Source organism: Grammomys surdaster, unplaced genomic scaffold, assembly GCF_004785775.1.
Source record: "Grammomys surdaster isolate TR1022 unplaced genomic scaffold, NIH_TR_1.0 126198, whole genome shotgun sequence".
Lineage (NCBI taxonomy): Eukaryota > Metazoa > Chordata > Mammalia > Rodentia > Muridae > Grammomys > Grammomys surdaster.
Genome location: NW_021621003.1, coordinates 6328959 through 6351533, shown reverse-complemented (window position 1 = coordinate 6351533; position 22575 = coordinate 6328959). Strand labels below are relative to the sequence as shown.

General features: G+C 38.8%; 2 protein-coding genes across 7 annotated transcripts in view; both read left to right on the top strand.

The window, feature by feature from the left end:
- Positions 1 to 2968, top strand: part of Usp54 (ubiquitin specific peptidase 54) — a 62108-nt gene extending 59140 nt beyond the window's left edge. For both annotated transcript variants that reach the window (XM_028758612.1, XM_028758613.1), the window contains one exon: positions 1433 to 2968. In XM_028758612.1, coding sequence (XP_028614445.1) covers positions 1433 to 1992 — 560 coding nt within the window. In that variant the 3' untranslated portion in view covers positions 1993 to 2968. The remainder of the gene's footprint in view (positions 1 to 1432) is intronic.
- A 2356-nt stretch (positions 2969 to 5324) lies between these two features.
- The window catches only part of Ppp3cb (protein phosphatase 3 catalytic subunit beta), a 49441-nt gene continuing 32190 nt past the window's right edge, over positions 5325 to 22575 (top strand). For 3 of the 5 annotated variants that reach the window (XM_028758507.1, XM_028758508.1, XM_028758506.1), the window contains exons 1-3: positions 5325 to 5544; positions 21162 to 21362; positions 21954 to 22078. In XM_028758507.1, coding sequence (XP_028614340.1) covers positions 5460 to 5544; positions 21162 to 21362; positions 21954 to 22078 — 411 coding nt within the window. In that variant the 5' untranslated portion in view covers positions 5325 to 5459. The remainder of the gene's footprint in view (positions 5545 to 21161; positions 21363 to 21953; positions 22079 to 22575) is intronic. The other 2 variants (XM_028758509.1, XM_028758510.1) reach the window with 1 other exon arrangement.

The following is a 22575-nucleotide window of genomic DNA, read 5'->3' as shown; positions in this document are numbered from 1 at the left end:
CATCTCTTTTAGCTACTTTTCTCCCCTGTTGTTTATTAAGTTTCAGCTGAGGGATGATGTAGGAGGACAGAAGTGAATGAAAGACTGGGAAGACACTGTACCTTGAAAACACATGTCATATATATAGACCCAGACAGTCCGCAGGAAGATGGCAGCACCCTTCTGGCTTTTGTTGACCTCCATCTAAGATTTCTTTCTTTCTTTCTTTTTTTTTTACTCCTTATGGGTTTAACTTACATTTTAAGTCTCTGGTTCTCAATGGAGAAAGAGACATACTACTTGGTATTTAATGGATGTTGGGCAAAGACTCTTTGGAACATCGTATAGTGCACAGGGCAGTCTCTTTTATCCTCAATAAAGAATTATCAACTTACCATGTCACAAGTATCATAGTGAAAGAAATGTATAGACAAAGACATTCTGTATTGTGTATAAGAGAAGTGTGCTATTAACAAAAGCAGAGATCTCAGGAATTGAACAAGGATTTAGAGGCCATCTAACAGCAGTCAAGGTACTGTGTTACGATAAGCCAAGTTGCTGGGCAGTGGTGGTGCATGTCTTTAATCCCAGCACCTGGAAGACAGAGGCAGCTGGAGGCAGCCTGGTCTACAAACTAAGTTACAGGACAGCCAGAGCTACACAGAGAAACCTGTCTCACAAAAGACAAAAAGGTGGGGGGGAGGGAGACTGAGACAGAGACAGAGGCACAGAGAGAGAGGGGCCAAACAATCTAAAGAAAAACAATCCAAGCAAAGGTGGTCCACATCTTTAATCCCAGCACTCAGAAGGCAGAGGCAGGCAGATCTCTGTGAGTTAGAGGCCAGCCTGGTCTACAAAGAAAATTCCAGGACAGCAAAGACTACACAGAGAAACCCTGTCTCAAACTGCCCCACCCCCATGAATAAAATATAAATCTTAAAAATGAAAAGCCAAGTGAGATTTTAGTGTAATTTTTATAGGAGTTTGCAAGGGAAATTGTAAATATATTTGTACATGTGTGTACGAGAGTGTGTGAGTTAGAGAAAGATTGTACTGGAAGTAGTTATGGCAATATCCAAGAGACTGTTGCATTTCCCCTAAAATAGAAGAGATTGATTTTGACATAATATTTAGGAGTTGTTAGGGTTAAGGGTATAGCTTAATGGTAGAGTGTTTGCCTAGCATGCACAGTCCCTGGTTCAATTCCCAGTACTGGGGAAAAAAATTAAAAAAACAACAACATACATACATACACACACACACACACACACACACACACACACACACACACACACACATATATATATTTTAAACCTAGGTTTGTTTTTTTTCCCCTTTCTGTATGTATTCTTGGAGGAGTAAAGGGTTGGGCAAAATAGCCAGGAATAGTCCTTTGGGAAGGAGATTTATTTTCTAAAGATGTTCAGTCTTTGGGTTTCTTTTCTCTTCTCAGGAACTTCGAGGAGTGTCCAACAGTTTCTGGCTATGTGTGACAGGGATGAAACTCCCCAAGGGGTCAAGTACACAGGAAGGACTTTGAACTACCGAAGTCTACCTCATCGTTCCAGAACTGATGCTTCCTGGGGACCAGGGTCAGAGACCAACCAGCACATTGGGGCCAGAGTCCTAACTACGCCAGCATGCAAGCCTCAGCTAACCTACACTGCCACACTACCAGAAAGACATCAGGGCCTTCAGGTTCCTCATGCTCAGTCCTGGGGGAATCTTTTCCACTCACCCTCCCATCCTTCTGCTGTTCACCCAGAGTCCCCACCATCCAATAATCTTCATGTACCCCTTAGATCAGTTTGGAATTCAGGTCCTGTTCTAGGCTCCCGGACACCTGGTCCTCGAAGAATAGATATGCCCCCAGATGATGACTGGAGACAGAGCAGTTATCCCTCCCAGTATAGACATAGGAGGACAGGAGAGGAAAGAATTATGTTCGTTCTACCAAATTCCACTGGCAGAGAGCAGAACAGGGTGAAATTTTTACAGCACAGCAGGTGGTAAAGCTTATCCTAACCTCTCCTGGAGCCACACCTTTATAGAATTGTACGGTGGCACAGTGATACTTGGCATCCTGCCAGTTATGCTGGTCTCATCTCAACACAGACTTGGCCATTTCAGTCCAGGCATCATATGCCTGTTAATCCCAGCAGTTGGGAGGTAGAGGCTGGAGAATTAGCATTTCAAGGCCAGAGACTCTGGGGTAAAAAGAGACCGTGGATTTTGTTTGTTTGTTTTTAGAAGAACGGAACCATCACAACAAAAAAAAGACATTGATTTTTCCTAAAGATGTTTGCTTCTTTGAAAGGGAATATTTGAAATTCCAGCTTTAGAGTTGGGGATGTAGCTCAATTGGCAGAGTGTTTTCCTAACATGCACATAACCCATGGTTATATCCTTAGCAGTGTGTGAAACTGGGTATGATGGTGCACAACTGTCATCCTAGCACTTGGGAGATGGAGGGAGGAGCATCAGAAGTTCAGGTTCCTTCTTGGCTACATAGCAAGTTCTAGGCTAGTCTGGGCTACTTTATTTCTGGTTACTTTAAGCCCCCATCTCCATCAGAGCCCTCGTCTTCTGGTCCTATATTCCCAACTTATACTCTTTGTTTATCCACCTGTCCATATTACCTAACTTCCCTATCCCCTATCAATGGAGAGGGGTATCTATCCCTGTAGTCAGTATTCTGATCACGTCCTTAAGGGAAGCCCAGCTGCCCAGGTATTATGGCCTGTCAGCCTTCCTTGTGACTCAGACTTTAGGCCTAGAATGTGGAGCTGCCAATATAGTATTTGCTCTTCTGAAGAGATGGAGTTGGGCACACTAACACACCCTCCTGTCCTCAGCAGCAGAGCCATTACTGCCACTTGCTCAGTCACCGTTGTAAACTGTCAAGAGTCAGCTAAACTATTTTAGGGCAAAGCATACTGTTTTTGTAAAGTATTTTTCATTAATAAATCTATAAGATAGTTGTATTTAATCTCTTGTTCTTCGCTTTTGTATGTTCTTGCCCTTTTCTTCTGGGGTGGGGAGGCTTCGACATTTATATGAAATGTCTTTGACCAAGTGAAAGTGAATAGCCAAAGAGGAGTTTAAAAATATATACTCACTGTTGAAGTCAACACATCCTTAAATAAGAGTCTTTCCCTTTTGTTATGGCTGCTAGCATGTTAACTATCCCTCTCCTGCCTGGGACACTCAGTACATTACATACTCCATTCCTCCCCTTGTTTTCTGGGCATTCAAACCACTTCGACCGTGTCACTCCAGTATAGTACCAGTCTCGGTGCCTTTCCGCTCTGTATTACAGGTGTGTGATGTGCCTCCTATCCCTTGCTCTCTTCTTATGGCCCCACTCCCTTTCCTTTCCCCTTAAGAGTCAGAATATCTCTGTGATAATGAGATCTATCTTCACCCATGACACACTCCCAAAAGTCTCTTTCCTTTAAAAAGTATTTTTTAGTGGCTGCAGAGATGATTCCATGGTTAACAGAACAGGCTGTTCATTCACTGGACCTGGGTTCAGTTTTCAGCATCACATGGTGGTTCACAACTTTTGGTAGCTCTAGTTCCAGGGAATATAACTCACTCTTCTGTCCTCCATGGGGACTGAACACATATGGTACACTGACATTCATGCAGGCAAAACACATAAACACACGAAAGAAAATAATAATTTGGAGCTAGAGAGATGGCTCAGTGGTTAAGAGCACTGACTGCTCTTCCAGAGGTCCTGAGTTCAATTCCCAGCAACCACATGGTACCTCACAACTGTCTGTAATGGGATCTGATACCCTCTTCTGGTGTGTCTGAAGACAGCTACAGTGTACTCATATACATAAAATAAATAAATTAAAAAAGAAAAAAGAATTTTGTAAGTCCCCTTTGCAAAGAATGCCTGTTGGGTTTTCCCTCCTTTATTCCAGATCTTGGTCTCATCGATGAACACAAAGAAACAACAGATGCTGAGAATGTTGTTGCTCTGCCTTCCTAATCATTGTGGACAGATTCTGAGCACATGTGTTAGTTATTGAGTAATTGGATACAGAAGACTTTCTTGTTTCATCCTATTTGGATGCTAGAACATGTATACACACATGGTTCTTAGTAGATATGTTGGCCCCTGAGCCTTTGAACACCGCTCGTGTCATACACACTCTTCTAGCCTTTTCTAAGAATTGCAGTGACTATGCATATGTATGAGGAGGACACATGAAGGCTGGAGTAAGTTGTAAGCAGTCAGTCCTCTTTCTCCACTTTGTGTGCCCTCTGGTTCCATCACTGGGTTTGGTGGCATATGCCTTTACTATTTGAGCTGTCTTGCAGTAACTAATAGTTATTGATGGGACAATCTGTTCTTATTGACCTCATGGATGCTGGTCAACTTGGATCTGTTTCTGTAAGTTGCCCAAACCCAAATTCTGTGTATATACAAAGATAAGGAACTAATTTCCAATTTTCTACCTACTTAGTCTCTGCTTTCCATTTCTTATTACATTTATTTATTTATTTATAAGTTTTAGTAGAGGTCAGACTAGAAGAAATCTATTCTTTCTTTCCATTGACTCCTTCCACCATGTGGGTTTGTCCTAAGGAACTTAGGTCACCATCCTTGACTGCAAGTACCTTTATCCATTGAACTGTCTGGCTTCAAATTTATTTGCTCAGTGAATTAAGAGGCTATGGCCTCTCCAAGTAAATCTTACAGGTTCTCTGAGTATTTCTCGGTATCATTCCCTACTTCCCTTGACTCATTTTGGTTCTTAAATCGTGGTGCTTAGACTTTTTCAGCTGAATTTATGTGCCTTTGGACTCTAACAAACTCTTAAAGCAAGGGTTAGAATTCTATGCAACCTCCTCCTGTTTTGTTGAGGCAGTCTCATTTTGTTGCCCTGAGTGGTTAGACCTGGCTAGACTTGAACTCACAGAGTTCTGCCTCCCGAGGTCTGGCATTAAAGGACAAATTCCATTTTAAATATATAATACCACTCTTTACAGTCTCAAATGTTTCTTTCATTTTTGTCTCTAGTCATACTATTATCACTCAGATTTTGTAGATAAATTGTCATATATTTGTCTAATAGTGGGAAAATCTGAGATCAAATTACATCTCTTTATTTTCCTGGGCTCCAAAGCAGCTAGAAAAATTTCATTTTTTCCTTGCAGTCATCAACAGCCCCTAAGTCTAGTCTGCACCCTCTCTTTACTTGCTTGTTTTTCTGCATGTAAGGAATTTTTACCTGATCCCTTGGACTGTTCCTGTTTCTGTAGTAGCTTCGGTAATTTTGCTCAAGTCCCTGGAGCTTGTCCCGCCCCCGCCCCCGCACGCGCGGTGCATGACGGTCTTAGCCCCTCTGAAGGGAAAGAGGGTCCGCCATGTTCCCCGGCGGCGCCGCCGCTTGGCTCTGGTAGCCGCCGCCCCCGCCCCCAACCCCGCCCGGCCCGGCACCTAGCCGAGCCCCGGGCCCAGCATGGCCGCCCCGGAGCCGGCCCGGGCCGCGCCGCCTCCTCCCCCGCCCCCGCCGCCCCCTCTCGGGGCCGACCGCGTCGTCAAAGGTGAGAGGTACCCGAAACCCTGGGGGCCTGGCGTGAGGCGCAATGTGAGGGCGGGCGGGAGTCCGTCCCCTCAGGAGCGGGCCCGGCGGGGCGGGCGAGTGACTGGCTGCCTCCCTTGGGGAGTGGCCCCTGGGCGGGTCCCCGCTGGGCCGGGCCGAGGCGGTGGCTGCTCCGCTGTCTGCCGCTCGTCCTGCAGGCCCGGGCGAGTGTTCTGCGCGGGGTGTCGCTTACGCGGGGTTAGGGCCGCCCGCCGCAGTGAGCCCCTTTCTTTCCTGCTTTGCCTGTTACCGGCGCAGCGCCCGCGTTGAGCTTCCGGCTCATCGACAGCTGCACTCCCCGCTTGCCCGGGCTCACCCAGGGGCCTTTGATTCTCTTACCTACACGCCGTCGGATTCGCCCGGGTTCTGGCCCACGCCTGGTCCCGAGTGACAGCGCCTAGGGAGCGCCAGCCGCAGGGGGGTTGCGCTCGGTCCTCAGGTGCCACTCTGCGCGGAAATTGGGAAAACCGCGTGGGACTCAACAAGGGTGAAGGATCTAGGCGTGACCTAGGAACCCAGACGTAGCTGCAGGACAGGGGAGAAAGCCCTATTAACAGATAAGAGGCAAAAAAGTCGAATGCATAGGAAGTTGTAGTTATTTTTAAAAACGTCAGCACTTAGCAGAAAGAGTTTTAAACGTCTCTTCTAAACACACGACATATTCTTTAGAATAAAAAGTCAAATTCTTTTGAACCAGGGAGGAGTTAGTGGATGTTTGTGTACAGATAAACAGATTTATTTAAAATAGAGAGGCAGTTGAGAGTTCCTTAAAAGTCCAATCTTTTAGAGAGAGCCCATCTACCACTCTAATACTATGGATATTAGTAAGAACTGAAATTATTTTTCTTTATTGTGTAGTCAACAAGCAGAAATCGTAAAACGAATATTTCGCCATTTAGATTGTTTAGTTTTAAAGGTATTTTAATTTTCAAATTCAGTGTCTCAAGTATAGACTGGCACAGTGTTTAATTACTGTTAGCTCTGTTTTGAATGTGACCGTGGTTTGCCATTTAAATACTTTAAAACAAGAAAGCCTTTTCTTGTGTGTGTGTGTGTGTGTGTGTGTGTGTGTGTGTGTGTTGAGATAGGTAGCTCTGGCTGTCCTGGAACGGAGTCTGTAGACCAGGCTGGCCGGGAACTCAGAGATATGCCTGCTTCTGCCTCTTGAGAGTTCAGATTAAAGGTGTATGCCACCACTGCATGTCTGTTTTCTGTTTTCAGTATGCACTTTTGGTTCTTAAAGCATGACACATATATTTGAATCTAGGCTTATGTGTTTGGGTTAGGCATTAGAATGAACTAAATAGTTTATGAGCTGCTTTTTCTGGGATTTTTAATTTTTCCTTTAAGGAAAGACAAGATCAGGCGTTGATCCTGTCAATTTCTGTAGTTTTATAGGTGGGGGTTGAAACAGAGGCCATTGCCTGCGTCTTCATTTTCTTTACTATATTTCCTATATGCTTCTTTTTCTGGGTACTTTTCACCAGAATAATAACTGAGGTAATTAGTCACATTCCTGAATCATATATTTATGTTGTCCTTATGTGAATCTTGTTCCTTGTCGTTTATGTGGCAATCTTTTTCCCATACTGCTTTAATAAAGAGAAAATGAGTTTCTAAGCATAAGGCAGATTCCTTAGGGGTAAGTTGTGAGTCTAATTCATAGCCATTTATACTTTATTGTTTTGAAATGAAAACCATTTTCTTAGTATGAAAGGAGCTTGTTTGGGAAATTTCAGTTATAAAGCTTATGGTTAATGCATGTTGTGTATTAGTTGTATCTTTATGATCACAACTTTCATTTCCATGTGGAGTGTATTACAGTTCCTGATACTGTGGTGGCACATGCCTTTAATTCCACCACTCTGGAGGCAGAGGCAGGAAGATTGCTATTAATTTTGAGGTAGTAAAATAGCAAGTTTCAGGCTAGCCAGAGCTATATAATGCACCCTGTCTTAAAAGATAAATAAGTAAAACAACACGTAAATAAAAGCTCAGATTTCATAAATCCAGGATATTTTTCTAGCTTTGCATATATACTACATCAGATTTTGGGGGAAATTGCCAGTAGTATTGAGTACAAGTAGTCTTTTCCTCTTTGGAACTTTTCCTTTTTGTCTTTAAATTTTAGGCTCAATGCTTCTATTCTAAAGACCTTTATTTTATGGATATGTATTTTTTTTTTAGATTGATTTTATTTTATGTGTATGGGTGTTTTGCCTCCATGTTACATATGTGTACCACATGTGTATGGTGGCCCATGAGACCAGAAGAGGGTGTTATATCCTGTGTAATTGGAGTTACAGGATAGCCATATGGGTCTTAGAAACCCAACTTATATCCTTTGGAAGAGCAGGCAGTAAAGGCTCTTAACTGCTGAGCCATTTTAAGTCCCCAAGCATGTAGGCTTTTAAGGGAATAATATAATGTTTTGTTAATAGTCACACTTAGGAAATACACATGTAAGTTTGAGAGATTTTAATACTATAGGTGTTTCATTTATAAATGTGATGAGCTTGTTACTAAATATTTAGTAGCAATTATATTTCATGGTCATGGATAATTAGATTTCTTGGTTATATTTAGTTCTGAACCTGGTAGTTCAGCTACTGATTCAGCTCAAACTCTTTTCATTAGAAATTTAGTAGAGAGTCTGGTTGTTGGTCCCATGTACTGCTCTTACAGAGGATCAGAGTTCCATTCTTAGCATCTATGTTAAACAGCCCACAGCTGTCTAACTTCAGTTCCAGAAGATCTGATACTCTATACTCCCACACAGACATATATACATACACATAATTAAAAGTAAAAATGAATCATTAAAAAAATTAACCTGATATGGTTAGTCACAATAGCATATGTTCATAATTCCAGGACTTGGGAGGCTGAGAAAGGAGGATCATCAGTTCGAGATCAGCCTGAGCTACATAGTTAGACTATGTCTCAAAACTAAACGAAATAAAATGTTCCTGAAGCTTTTGTTACTCCTTTTTTTGGGGGGGGGGGCGAGGTGGGGGGATATATTTCAATTGAGAAAATGGAAACAGGTTGGTGATATGGCTCAGTGGGTGAAGGTGCTTGCTGTCAAGATTAACCTTGGGACCCACATTGTCCTCTGTCCTCCATACCCATATATACACATGTATGCACAATAAATAAATGGAATAAATTTAATAGAATATAGGCTTAACAGAAAAGAAAATGGAAACAGTAGAAAAACAACTGTGCATATGTGCCTTATTGCCACATCAGTAAAATGGTGTAATTGAAATACAAAATCCTGATTTAGGAGTATTCCTCCCTAAACAGATTTACTTAGCCTCATTTTTCCAGTTACTTTTCCTCCCTAAATCATGCATGTTTTGCTCCATAAACTTAAAATTCAGTTTTGTAAAGCTGTCTGTTATTATAACATGAAATTCACCTTCATTCCATAGTAGTGTTTAGATTATACCCATTTTAGCACCCACAATTTATAAGGTATTTTTCCTTTAGTTTTTAAAGAAAAATATTATTATACTTTCAATGTTTGGGGTGTGTGTTGCAGAAATGCCAAGGCACTCATGTGGGTGTCAGTTTTCTTATTCTACCATATGGGTTTTAGCAGTTCAACTCAAGTTACATCAGGCTGATGGCAAGGATTTTTACCTGCTGAAGTTTTTAACACAGCCCCTGTTTTGTTGTTGGTTTTTTTTTTTTTTTTGAGATAGGGTCATATGTAGCCAAGAGGTTAGCCTCAAAGTCAGTTGTTTAGCTGAGGGTGGACTTGAATTTATCACCTGGTTTCATTTCACCCAGTGCAAGGAGTACACGCATATACTACCATGCCTAGCAACAATTTTCTAGGTTTTATTAATCATAAATTATCACATTTTCAGATTGAACCGGAATACTGAAAGAGCTCATTTTGTTTTAAACTGATTTTTTTTAATGGCCAGGCATATTCATTTAGTTTATAAATCAAGAGTTCATTTGCCACTCTATTTCCAATATTTTAGTTTTATTAGAGTTTAATTTTCATCACAGATTTACAAATGATACATAATATTCATACACATGCTGATTTCACTGTTACACACAAATGTTTTTATCTCATATTTTAAAAGCAGTTTGAATGTTAGTTTAGTTAACAAAGTATCTTACAGGCTTACGTATAAAGATAACTCCTTAAAGTGATTTTTCTTTTTTACCCTTGTTAAAATTTTAACCTTACTAAGATAAATTTTTAGTACCATGTGTTCTAGAGAAAGCAACGGATCAGAGATGATAACGTGTGTTTAAAGGAAAAAAAAAAAAGGGCTATGGTAGCAAGTTATTTTAGAAAGAAAACGTCAAAAAGGAAAATACAGCTACTCAGGAGAGAGCTGAAAGCCAGACCTATTGAATGAATAAGCAAAAATTATAAGTGAAAATTTGTTGAAAAGAACCATGAAGAATTAAATGAGGTGTGTTTTAGTGTCAATCATACGACTTCATTTCAGTATAAAAATGCTAATTTATATTCAGAGATGAAGTGATCAAGCTGATTATCTTTGTACATAAAATTTATTTTAGGACATGAAAGTTATCAAATAGTAATGGGACAGTGGTGGAGCATGCCTTTGATCTCAACATTTGGGGAAGGAGAAGCAAGGTGGAGTTTGAGGCCAGCCTGGTCTATGGAGTGAGTTCCAGGACAGCCATGACAACACAGAGAAACTCTGTCTCGAAAAACAACCAACTAAACAGAAAAAGTTAGCTTTATGCTTCTTACCTTGTAGGGAGACAGTGGCAGTATAAAAAGTAAAGTTTTGATCCTTAGGAAAATAAGTACTCACGAAAAGTTAACAAACTTCATTGAATATGAATGTGGTTGTAATTATTGTGATTATTGCAGAACTAGGAAGTTGTCTCAGTTCAAAGGATGTAGTAATGTCTGGTCTGGCAGGGCTCTTTTTAAAGACAGGGTTTGACTATGTAGCCTTCAGTGACCAGGTTGGCCTTGAACCCAGATCATCTGCTTTGCCTTTGCCTTCCTAGTGCTGGGATTAAAAGTGTCACCACACCCTTTTTTTAATGGGAGATAGATATACATTAATAAGAGCTTTTTTTAGGGGAAAAGAAGTCTTGAAGAAAGGATAGGATTGAAGTAAAAAGAAGGTAGGGTCCTTTATATGTGCAACATTTATTATGTACATGCTTCATACCAGACATGTAACATATAGTTGGTAGTGCACTTGCCTAGCGTGCAGGAAGTCCTGAGTTTTTATCTGTAGTACCACATAAACCAGATATAGTGATACATCTCATTATTTAGGAAGTTGGGTCAGAAGTATCAGAAATTCAAGGATATGTTATTTGAGTTTAAAGTCAGCCTGTGATACATTAGACTCTTTTAAAATAAAAGATAAGTAAGTTACAATCCTAACTGATACATGAGACTTTAAAAATAAAAGATAAGTAAGATATAGTCTTAACATGGGAAGTATGGTGGTGACACTGAATATCAGTTAGAAACGAAAGTACTATTAGAATGGTAAGGGAAATAACATTTTCAACTTAAAAAGCATCACTGAGAATAATGTTTACAGGTACCCCCTTGAAAGATGGGTGGGAATGGAATAGAGAAAATAAACAGAAAGGTATAGAGTTTGGGGGAAAAAATGAAAGAAATGTATGGTAGCTAATATGTAAGGCGCTTGGCAAGGAATGGCAGATAAAGTTGAAAAGGGACCTTTTGTGTTCCAAGTTAAAAAGTTGAAGTTTTAGCTTGCTATAGCAGGCTAGCCTGTAGATGATTAAGATTGCAAGCTGTAGATAGAATTAGACTTGCTGGCTTTGAAAAGTAGCTCTGGCACTGAATAAATTTCAGGTAGGACAAGTTCTTAACATTCTAAGTCTTAGTTTCCTTACCAAAGGTAGAGTTAATATAGTCTTTATAGAGTTTATGGAATATTAGTGAGGATAGTGTGTGTAAAGTGTGCACCATAGTGCCTAGCCAGGCATGTGACTTGTTCCTGAATCATTGTTTTTTGATTATTTTAAAGTAGAATAGTGATCCCTTACCATTTTGAAAGCTAACTGATGAAATTTTTTGAAACAAAATTATTAAAGGAGACAGAAGCTTTACTTTAGTTATATTAGTAGAGTAGTTCGAGAGAAGGATGGCCAAAACATCAATTAAGGGAAAGGAAAAGATTTGTCTTATTATGCTTAATAAAAATAGTAGGAGGTAGAGACATATTAGATAAATGATGAGGAATGGGAATGAAACAGGTCAACAACACTGAGGGATAATAAGACTAAATTTGCTTTAAGGAGATTTAATTGAACAGTTATAGTGGAAGTACAGATTGGAATTACTTGTAGAAGACTGAGAATGGTCAGTCTTAGAAAGACTTCATTGGAAAAGACCTTAAGATTCAGGATACTGAAAACTATCTTACTCAGTGAAGTGCCTGTGGAAGTAAAAGCACTTTGTGTGTAAGCCTGATGCCTCAGATTTGAGTCCAGAACCCATGGTGAAAAGAGAGAACTGGTTTTTCCTTTTATTCAGTAAGAAACTATTTCCTGTCATATAGTGTACACATTTAATCCCAGGATTTGGGAGGGAGACACGGGAGTTCTCTTAAGTTCTGCCTCAGCCTGAACTAAATAGGAGACTATTTAAACAAAGAAAACTGAAACAAAAATAAAACTTCCTAAAATTTTGAGTCCGGAAATTAGCTATGCTTTGTTTTATTGAAGATGAATAGTTGAATTAAAGTTTTCTAATAGAGATTAGATGATAAGAATTGAAGTAATGTTGACACAATGCAGTTAAAAGAAAATTCAGTAATGAAGATGTAAAAAAAAACTGTAAGAATTTGAATAATCAAAAAGACTTGGAGTCATTATAGAAGTGACTCAATGATTAGTAGTCTTTTTTCTTGCAAAGAAACTGAGTTCCTTTCCCTGCACCCACATCTGATGGCTTAACAACCACCTGTAACTACAGTTCCAATGATTTTGAAGCCCTCTTCTGGCCTTCAAGGCCATCTGCTGCACACATGTGGTACACATATACATACTCAGGATCACACTTCTTACTTGTTGCTTATGGGGAAGACTCTCAGTTCCCAGCACCAACCTTGTGGTTAACAATCATCTATAACTCTAGTTCCAGGAATCTTGATATCCTTTTCTGACCTCCATGGGCACCAGGCATGCACACAGCACACATACATACATGCAGGTAAAACACTCATACATTTATAATAAATCTAAAAAAAATTTAAAATATAAAAGTAATAAATCTTTTTAAAAGCTTAAAATTCAGAAAGGGCTAAAAAAAATCCACAATTTTTTTTTTTTTAATCTGAGTGATTGGCAGTAGTGACACTATAACACAAGTAGCAACAAAGGAAACAAAATTTGAAGACAGGATACTTAAATCATAACCACAATTAAAGAGACCCCTGGAATGCTTTGAAATTTTAAGAACAGTGCTATTTTTATTTATTTATTTATTTATTTTGAGATAGACTCTTATTGAGCTTAGACTGGCCTTGAATTCTTGGTCCACCTGAATGCTGGCATAACAGGTATACAGCTGAGGAGCCTTTTGATGATCCCTTAGGTCAAAAACTTGTTGTTGTGTTTGTATAAAGATGTGATACTGGAGTTCATTTAGATCGAGTTTGAACCATGGCTCTGCACTTTAAGAAGCTAATTAACATCTCTGAATCTATTACCTCATTGATGAAATGGAGGTAATATCTGTATGGCCACACAAGACATCTCTGAAAATCATGAGGGACTGTGTATTGAAATACAGACTAAATCATAAATAACATTGTCATTACTACATAAATTGGTTTTAAGATTGATGAGTATTTTAGAAACTATTACATAGTAATAATTGAATCAACTATATTATGTATCATTTGATATATAGGGGTGAATTAGCTCCTTTACGTTTAAGGTACTCATAAGCTGGTAAGGAAGACAGGCATTTAATGATGCAGTTGGTACATGCTATAATATAAGCATGCATCATGTCCTATGTTATTTGGTCTAAAAATAAAGGATACTGTTAATGTAGTCAGGGAATATCATAAAAAGTTTCCAAGAGTGAAACATTAAATGATACTTAAAGACAAAGGGTAACTGGATATGACAGTTCATTCATGAAATCCTATTATCCCAGCGTATGGGAGGGCTAAGGGAGGAGATTGTGGAAGTCCAGGTTCAGCATAGTTATAGTGAATTCCAGATGAGTCTGAGCTCACAGTGTGAGACTTTGTCTCAACTCTTCCAACATAAGGTGAGATTATATATCCAAAACAATATGACATGCAAAGTAAATCAGTCTTATTGGTCCATCTATATCCATCCATCTATCATCTTATCTATTGAACAGATTGTTACTATATAACTTAGCTGGCTTGGATCTTGCTTGTAGACCAGGCTGGCCTTAAACTCATAGAAGTCTACCTACCTCTGCCTCCTGAATACTGCTCTCTGCACTACCATGCAGAGAGTTTTAAATAAGTTAGTGTCTGCAACAGGAATATGTTCAGAATATAAGTTAGTGGTAAAAAATGATAAAATAAAGGTGTTAAAAGAATTTGTGTTTTAGGGATGATAAATACTAGCACAGTGGTTAACAGTACTTCCTCTTCTTACAGAGGACCTGGATTCAGTTCCCAGCACCTTCAGGGTGGCTCACAGCCATTCATAACTCTAATTCCAGGTGATTGGATACCCTACTCTGACTTCTCAGGACACCAGAAGGAGGCAGAGGCAGGTGGATCTCTGAACTTGAGGCCAGTCTGGTCTATGCAAGTTTCAGGTCAGCCAGAGCTACATGCATGGTGAAACTGTTGTGTTTTATAGATAAAGAAAGAGGCCAGGATATGTTTTGTAGAGCCAGGTATGATGAGGTGAGAGGGCTGCCTCTGCAGGCCCATGCTGAGTACTCCTTTCCCTTGAGGTACCAGCCATATGATGGGTTTAGTATAAAATAGAATTTGTTTAGGGCATGAGAAAAGGAGTTGGGAAAGGAGTGGAGACAGGCAGGCAGACAGACAGACAAGACTAGAGGCCAGCAAGGAACATATGGAAAGAGAAGGGGGAAGGGAAAGGGGAAGAGAGAAAGGGTCAGGGAGAGAAGGGGCAGAGAGTTAAGAGAATGAGGAAGGAGCAAACAGCCCCTTTTATAGTAAGCCAGGCATGCCTGGCTATTGCCAGGTAACTGTGGGGTAGAGCCTAGAAGGAATGCTAACAGAGACCCTATCACAAACAAAACAGAATGGGAAGAAGTCCGTGAAATAAACCAGTGAGACAGAGTTAAAAAGTAAGATGCAAAGTCAGGTGAGTTATTTTGAGAACCCAAGAAGAGAGAATTAATTACAAGGTAGGGAATAGCATAGAAACCAGATAATGAGAAGTTTGGGTTGCCTGGAAGTGCCCTGGACTAGGTAAATTGGAGACTGGATTTGTAGCATTACTGAGTGATTTTGATAATTTTATACTTGCCACAAACATTTACAAGCTAAGTTACTTGAAAATTGGGATTTTTGTCTGCCAAGCAGTTTGGAAAGACAGAAGGGCAAAACATCTAGAATGCTTTAAAAGTGGGTGGATGATGGAATAGCTCCATTGTAAGAATTAAAGGTAACCAAAAAGGAGTTGATAAGAAAGGACTCTGCAGCCGGGTGGTGGTGGCACACGCCTTTAATCCCAGCACTTGGGAGGCAGAGGCAGGCGGATTTCTAAGTTCGAGGCCAGCCTGGTCTACAGAGTGAGTTCCAGGACAGCCAGGGCTACACAGAGAAACCCTGTCTCGAAAAACCAAAAAAAAGAAAAAGAAAAAAAAGAAAAGAAAAAAAGAAGAAAAAGAAAGGACTCTGCAGGTTCTTTTTAAAAAAGAATTTATTTTTATTTATTTGTGTGTGTTTTGTGCTAAAAATTCATTTTTATTTGTGGGTGTGTTGTGCTAAGGATTGATTTTTATTTGTGTATGTGTTGTGCTAAAGATTCATTTTTACTTATTTGTCTGCTTGTTGTGCTCAAGCTCACACATTTGCATGTGTGCAGAGGTCAGAAGAGGAAATCAAATCCTGAGCTGGTGTCACAGATATTTATAAGCCACCTGACATAGGTGCTAGGACCCAAACTCCAGTTTGTTTGTTTCATTTTGCAGTGCTCTACCTGGTAAATGCTGAGAAAGTATTCTACCATTGAGTTATACAAGCCCAGATCTCCAGGTTCTTAATACTAGACTCAAACTGCAGATGAAAAGGGAGTGAAACCAGAACATAAAGGAATTTGGTCATTTAGGGATTGCAGTTTAGGAGGTGAAGCAATAATCATACAGTGTTCAAACCTCTTGATTCTTCAGTTTTAGGTAGGTCATGCATTTGGATATTGACAATGAAGGAATTTAGAAGGGATATGAGGTTAGGATGACAGAAAACAGTTTAAATTTAGTAGATGGCAGAGACATGAGTCAACTAATTAGAAGATAATATCTCAAAGGAAGACTGTTTTTGTTCTTCAGTGTAGTGACAATGTTGAAAATTAGAATGGGGAAGAAAAAATTTTGAGTTATAGACCATGGAAAACCAAGCAGGATCCACTTTGAAAACTGTTTTTTTCCTTTAGGAGAAGCAAGATTTAATTAAGCTAGAGAGAAAAGTATTATGTGAAGAGACAGTTTGTGTATGTAATGGGAGAAGGTAGTTTTGTGTTTGTTGTTATTTTAACTTATAAAAGGAGTTCTAGAGTCCTCAAAGTTTTTGGAAGAGGAGAGAGAACTCTAGAAGAAAATGTCATGAAGAAAAGGACAGTAGGTAAATCAGAGGCATAGAAGTATAGTGAGTATCTTGGAGATTTGTCAGTAATAAATGGTGATAGTAGGAAGCAAAGATAGGGTTGACTGACCACTGGAGAAAAGTTTTTCTTTTAGCACAGGCTATATGTGCTTTAGAACTGGAGGCCTCTAGGGGCTAAGATTTTGCAGGTCTTGCTTAAAATGAAGAGCAATATTAATTTCTAAGATTCTTTGCTTATTGATGACACAGTAAGAGTTCTGGTTCTCTTTCATCCCTGCTCAATCTATATCTTCAGTTTAATTTTTAAAATATTTTAATATTTGTTTTGTGCTTTTTAATATATTTAATTTTTTTTTCAAATTTTATTTTCATTGGTGTTCTGCCTCCATGTATATCTGTATGAGGGTGTCAGATCCCTGGAACTGGAATTACAGACAGTTGTGAACTGCCATGTGGGTGCTGGGATTTGAACTTGGGTCTTTTGGAAGAGCAGCCAATGTTAACTGCTGAGCCATCTCTCCAGGCCCCCTCCATCCATATATATTGTATGGATGATCTGGAGCTTGTTGTATAGACCAGACTAGTATTGAGCTCACAGAGGCCCTCCTGCTTCTTCTGCCTCCTGAGTGCCAGGATTAAAGACATATTTGCTTTGTTTTGTTCTCCTTTGTTGTTGTTGTTTTAATAAATTTATTTATTTACTTTATAACCCAATATCAGCCCTTCTAGTATCCCCTTATGTAGTTCCCCCCCCCCCACCTCCTATCCTACCCTGCACATCCAGTTGTTGCAGGACTAGGCACATCCTCTCCCACTGAGACCAGACAAGGCTGTCCATTTTGGGGTGTGAGATCTACAGGTAGGCAGGTAGACAGCAGGCTCAGGAATAGCACCTGTTCCAGTTGTTTGGGGGAACCTGCATGAAGACCAAGCTGCTCATCTGCTACATATTTGCAGGAAGTTTAGGTCCAGCCTCTGCTTGTTCTGTGATTGGCGATTCAGTCTCTGGGAGCCCCCAAGGGTCCAGGTTAGTTGACTTTGTTGGTCTTCTTGTGGGGTCCCTGTCCTCTTCAGGTCCCTCAGTCTTTCTCCTAATTCTTCAAGCTCCATCTACTGTTTGGATGTGAGTTTCTGCATCTCTTTCCATTGGCTGTTAGGTGAATCCTCTCAGAGGACAGTTATGCTAAGTTCCTGTATCCAAGCATTTCAGTATGCAAGAGTTTCATTAATAGTGTCAGGTTTGTTCTTGCCTGTGGAATGAGTCTCAATTTGGGGCAGTCATTGTTTGGCCATTCTCTCAGGCTCTGCTTTTTGTCCATGCACACCTTGTAGGCAAGACACATTTTGAATCAGAGGCTTTGTGAGTAGGTTGCTGTCCTTATCCTTTCACTGGGAATCCTGCATGGCTACAGGAAGTGACCACTTGATGATCCATGTCCCCCACTGCTAGGAGTCTTAGCTGTTCTGCTGCTTTGTTTATAAGACAGGGTTTTCCTACATATTTCTGACTGGCCTGAAACTTGAATCAGGCTGGTCTTGAATTCATGACAACTCTCCTGCTTCAGCCTCCCAATATCTAGGATTACAGCCGTCTCAGCTAAGGCTAATAATTATTTTTACATGCACGTGGATGTATGGGTGTAGCCAGACAACCTCAAGTTTCATTTTTCCTTTTGAGCTGTACCCTAGTTTTTAGTTTTTTATAATATGCATATATTTTGTGTGTACATGCTTGCATTCACATGCCATTGTGAGTATGTGGATGGGTGATCAGAGAACAACTCTTCTGTTCATGTGGACCTCTGTGATCAAACTCAGGTAATCAGGCTTTTTTTTTCCTTTTTCTTTCTTTCTTTTTTTAAAAAACAAAACACAAACAAACAAACAAACAGAAACGTTGAGCCATCTTTCCCCCTTGCTTTTTGAGATAGGATCTCTCACTGGGATCTGATGTTCAAAGTAGGCTTTGCTGGTTGGCCAACAGCTCCAGGGATCTACCACTTGTCTTTGCCTCTCTAGCTCCAAGAGTACAAGTGACTGCCATTATACCAGGCTTTTTTTATGTGGGTGCTAGTGGTCAAACTCAGGTTGTCATGCACTTTAACAACTGAGCTATTTTTCTAGTCCCTCAAACTTCTAGTGTAAAATTCTGTTTTGCTTTATATTATTTAGTAAACTTAAATTTAAATTCATAGAATACACTTACTGGGTTCATATAGTATGTTTTCCTATGTATATTACCTCAAAAATGTGCCTCTATACCATCAAAAATAGATAGACCTAGTAGGTGAGGCAGACATAGTAGCACATACCTATTCTAGAACTTAGAGGCAGACATAAGAGGATCACCTTAGTCTTGTAGCCAGTCTAGTTTACATATGGAATTATAGACCAGCCAGGCTACCTACCTGAGATGGATGAAGAGTCAGCTCAAAAAATTGGTTGGTGGGGCTGGTGAGATGGCTCAGTGGTTAAGAGCTCTGACTGCTCTTCCAGAGGTCATGAGTTCAAATCCCAGCAACCACATGGTGGCTCACAACCATCCACAATCAGATCTGATGCCCTCTTACAGGATGTTTGAAGACCGCTACAGTGCATGTGCATGTAATAAAAAAAAAAAAAAACCTTTAAAAAAATGACTTCTTAAAAAAAAAAAAATTGGTTGGTGTGGTGATAGTGGTGATGGATGAGGGATGACAGACAAGAACACCGAAAGAAAAAGACTGTCTTCCATTCCATTTGTAAATACTATTTAATTGTACAGTTGGTGATTATTTGTGTAAATCATAAATATATTCTTCAGGAATGGAAAAAGTTACTACTTCAATAGTAAGTCTTATGGCACCTCTTGGGAAAAGTTCATAGGGATAGGGATTTATGAATATTTAAAAACCACTGTATCATTTAATTTAGATTGAAGTAAAAATGATTTGCTTTTGAAGTGTTATATAATTCCAGTAGGAAGGCTGCATTAATATTAATGCATTGATATTAAAGATGTATATAAAGACAGGGTAAAAGTAGTTTGTGAATAATAAATAGGTGAAAAAAGCAGTATTGCTATATTATGATGTGTTATTTTAAGTGTATGTGGGCAGTAAAATAAGTTACATTACATAGGTGAGCATTTGACTTTGGTTTTATTTATGTTCCCTAAAAGATCATATTAAAATTGATTAGAAAACATTGTTTTTATGTTTGTATTAAGAACATGGAAGATGAACTGGCAAAAGATATCAGCAGATAAAGGCACTTGCTGCCCTGGCAACCTGAGTTTGATCTTGGAACCCATGTTTAGATGGAAGTTAAAAAAAAAAAAAACCTCCACAAAATTGTCCTCTGACCTCCACACATGCATTCACATGCATCATGTAGACTAGTGATTCTCAACCTTCCTATTACTGTGACCCTTTAATACAGTTTGTGATGATGTAGTAACCCCCCAACCATAAAATTATCTTCATTACTACTTCATAACTGTAATTTGCTACTGTTAATGAATCATATTGTAAATACCTTGTGTTTTCCAATGGTCTTCTTCACTGTGAACAGGGTGAGAAATACTGATATAGATACATACACACATAGTATAATAATTATTTTTAGAAATAACATGGAAGATTATCTGACTTAAATTTTATTACTTATTCAGGTGTATGTAGTTATATCTTTTTTGGTTTTTTTGAGACAGGGTTTCTTTGTGTAGATCTGGTTGCCTTAGAACTAGCTCTGTAGACCAGGCTGACCTTAAACTCACAGAGTTTAAGCCTCTGCACCACCACTGCCTGGCATCAACTATATTTTATAGTTTGAGTATGCATTATAATCAAAGGGTTCTGACTGAAAATGTTTTGTAGTAAAGAAAAAGCTTTAGTCATCTTTATTTTTATTCAAATTCAATTCTCCATCCATTCTGAACAAAGAACAGGTTATTAAATGTAGCTTTTTATCCCCCCCCTTAGTATTAGGGATTGAATCTAAGGAATGTCTTGCATTTATGAGGCAGATACTCTACCACTGAGCTGTAGTACTGATCTTACAGAGTTCAGCTGGCTAGTTTCCTTCATTTATATTTACTTACTTATTTGTTTGCCTTTGTGTGTGTGTGTTATATTTATTTTTTGAGACAGGCTCTCAGTAGCCAGATTTGCTAGGTTATAGACCTATATAACTTAATAGAAAGAACTGTAGAAGTTGAGTTCAGGGAAACACCAATAATTTCAGTACCTAGGAGGCAGAGGCAAGTGGACTTCTATGAGTTCATGACAAACCTGGTGTACATAGTGAATTCTAGGAGAGCCAGGACTCTGTAGTGAGACTTTCTTTTTTAATTAGTTATTTTATTTATTTACATTTCAGATGTTATCCTTCTTCCTGGTTTCCCTGTATCCCATCCTCTTCCCCACCCCCACTTCTATCAGGGTGCTTACCCACCCACCCACTCCCACCTCAGCGCCCTAGCATCGTGTGTGTGTGTGTGTGTGTGTGTGTGTGTGTGTGTGTGTTTGTGCGCTTGTGCATGTGTGCTCAGACAAGAACACTTAACATGTAAGCCTGGGTTTCATCTCAAAATTACACACGAAGAATAATTTGATTATTCCTTTAGAAAATTTTTGTTTAAATTAACACTTGTATCCATTAAATGAGGAAGAAGAAGAAACCTGCTGGTGCTTTTCAAATCTATTTTTAAATTTTTTACTCAGTTTTACTTATCTAAATCCAATTATTAGATTCTGTGTTAATATATTGTTCCTTGTTTTATGTTCATTTAAAAAAAATATAGCTGTTCCTTTTCCCCCAACTCATCGATTAACATCTGAAGAAGTGTTTGATATGGATGGGATACCCAGAGTTGATGTTCTGAAGAACCACCTGGTAAAAGAAGGTCGAGTAGATGAAGAAATTGCACTAAGAATTATCAATGAGGGTGCTGCCATACTTCGGCGGGAGAAAACCATGATAGAAGTAGAAGCTCCAATTACAGGTAAACTTACTTTTGTTTTGGGTATTTTTAAGCCAGTATTTAGATGGTTGGAGAGAAAGCTGTTTCCCTTTCAATCACAAAGTTACTGATTAATACTGTATGGACATCGTCTTAATTTTACAAATTTTGGTATTTATACAAAACTAGTCTAATAAGCTTTTATGAAGGTTTCATCAGTTGTATTGGCCATACTTGAGTTTTGATTAAACACTTTGTTCTTAATTACTAGCGGGAAATGGTATTAGATACCCATGGTGATGATTTCAATGTCATTGAAAAGTATTGAGTTAAAATGGGGGTTCATTGCCAGCATTATAATCTTGTCATCCTTAGATTCTAAAAGAGGAGATTTATAAATTTGGATGAAAAATTAATTACTGACACAAATCTTGTTACTTGTGTTACATCTTGGTTTAGATCTTGAGCATATGAGCATTTGGTTAGATAAAACCCCATGATGACTCTTCTTAGGCCATTCTTCAGATATTTCTTGGTAGTATTTATATTATCTCATGTTACAGCAGTTAGAGTTTAAGTAATATTTGTTAATTTAGAGGCTTTTTTTCATATCTAATAATCTTCTTGTTTCAGTGTGTGGTGACATCCATGGCCAATTTTTTGATCTGATGAAACTTTTTGAAGTAGGAGGATCACCTGCTAATACACGATACCTTTTTCTTGGTGATTATGTGGACAGAGGTTATTTTAGTATAGAGGTAATAATCATATACTGTCATTTGATTTGCTATTGTTAATAATAGATTATTTATATTCCTAGTACAGTAAGTTTCTAAAAATACTTGTATTGGGTTCTTTTTAATACCTCTGTATATTCTGAAATATGTAGGTAAAGTTATTACTTACTCCTTTTTCAGACCATCCAATTAGTTTTCTTTGTGTCATTTCCTATAGTTATAATTGTTTTCCTTCCAGTGGAAATGAGCAGACTGAGATCTTTATTTTCTTGTTATCTCATGGCTTATGAGCTAATGATGATCATTTCTTTCTTTACCTTCCTTGCCACTAAGGGCATTAAACCATGTGAAACACGATATTCTCTTGAAGTGAATTATTTTATGATTCTTTTATTGCTTAAACCCTAGATCTATCTCATCATGATGGTATTAAGACCTAAGAGTATCTGAAACTTAACTTTTTTAAACTTAAGAGGCATTAAAATGACCTATTGTTTGCCACTTAATTTAGTGATTAT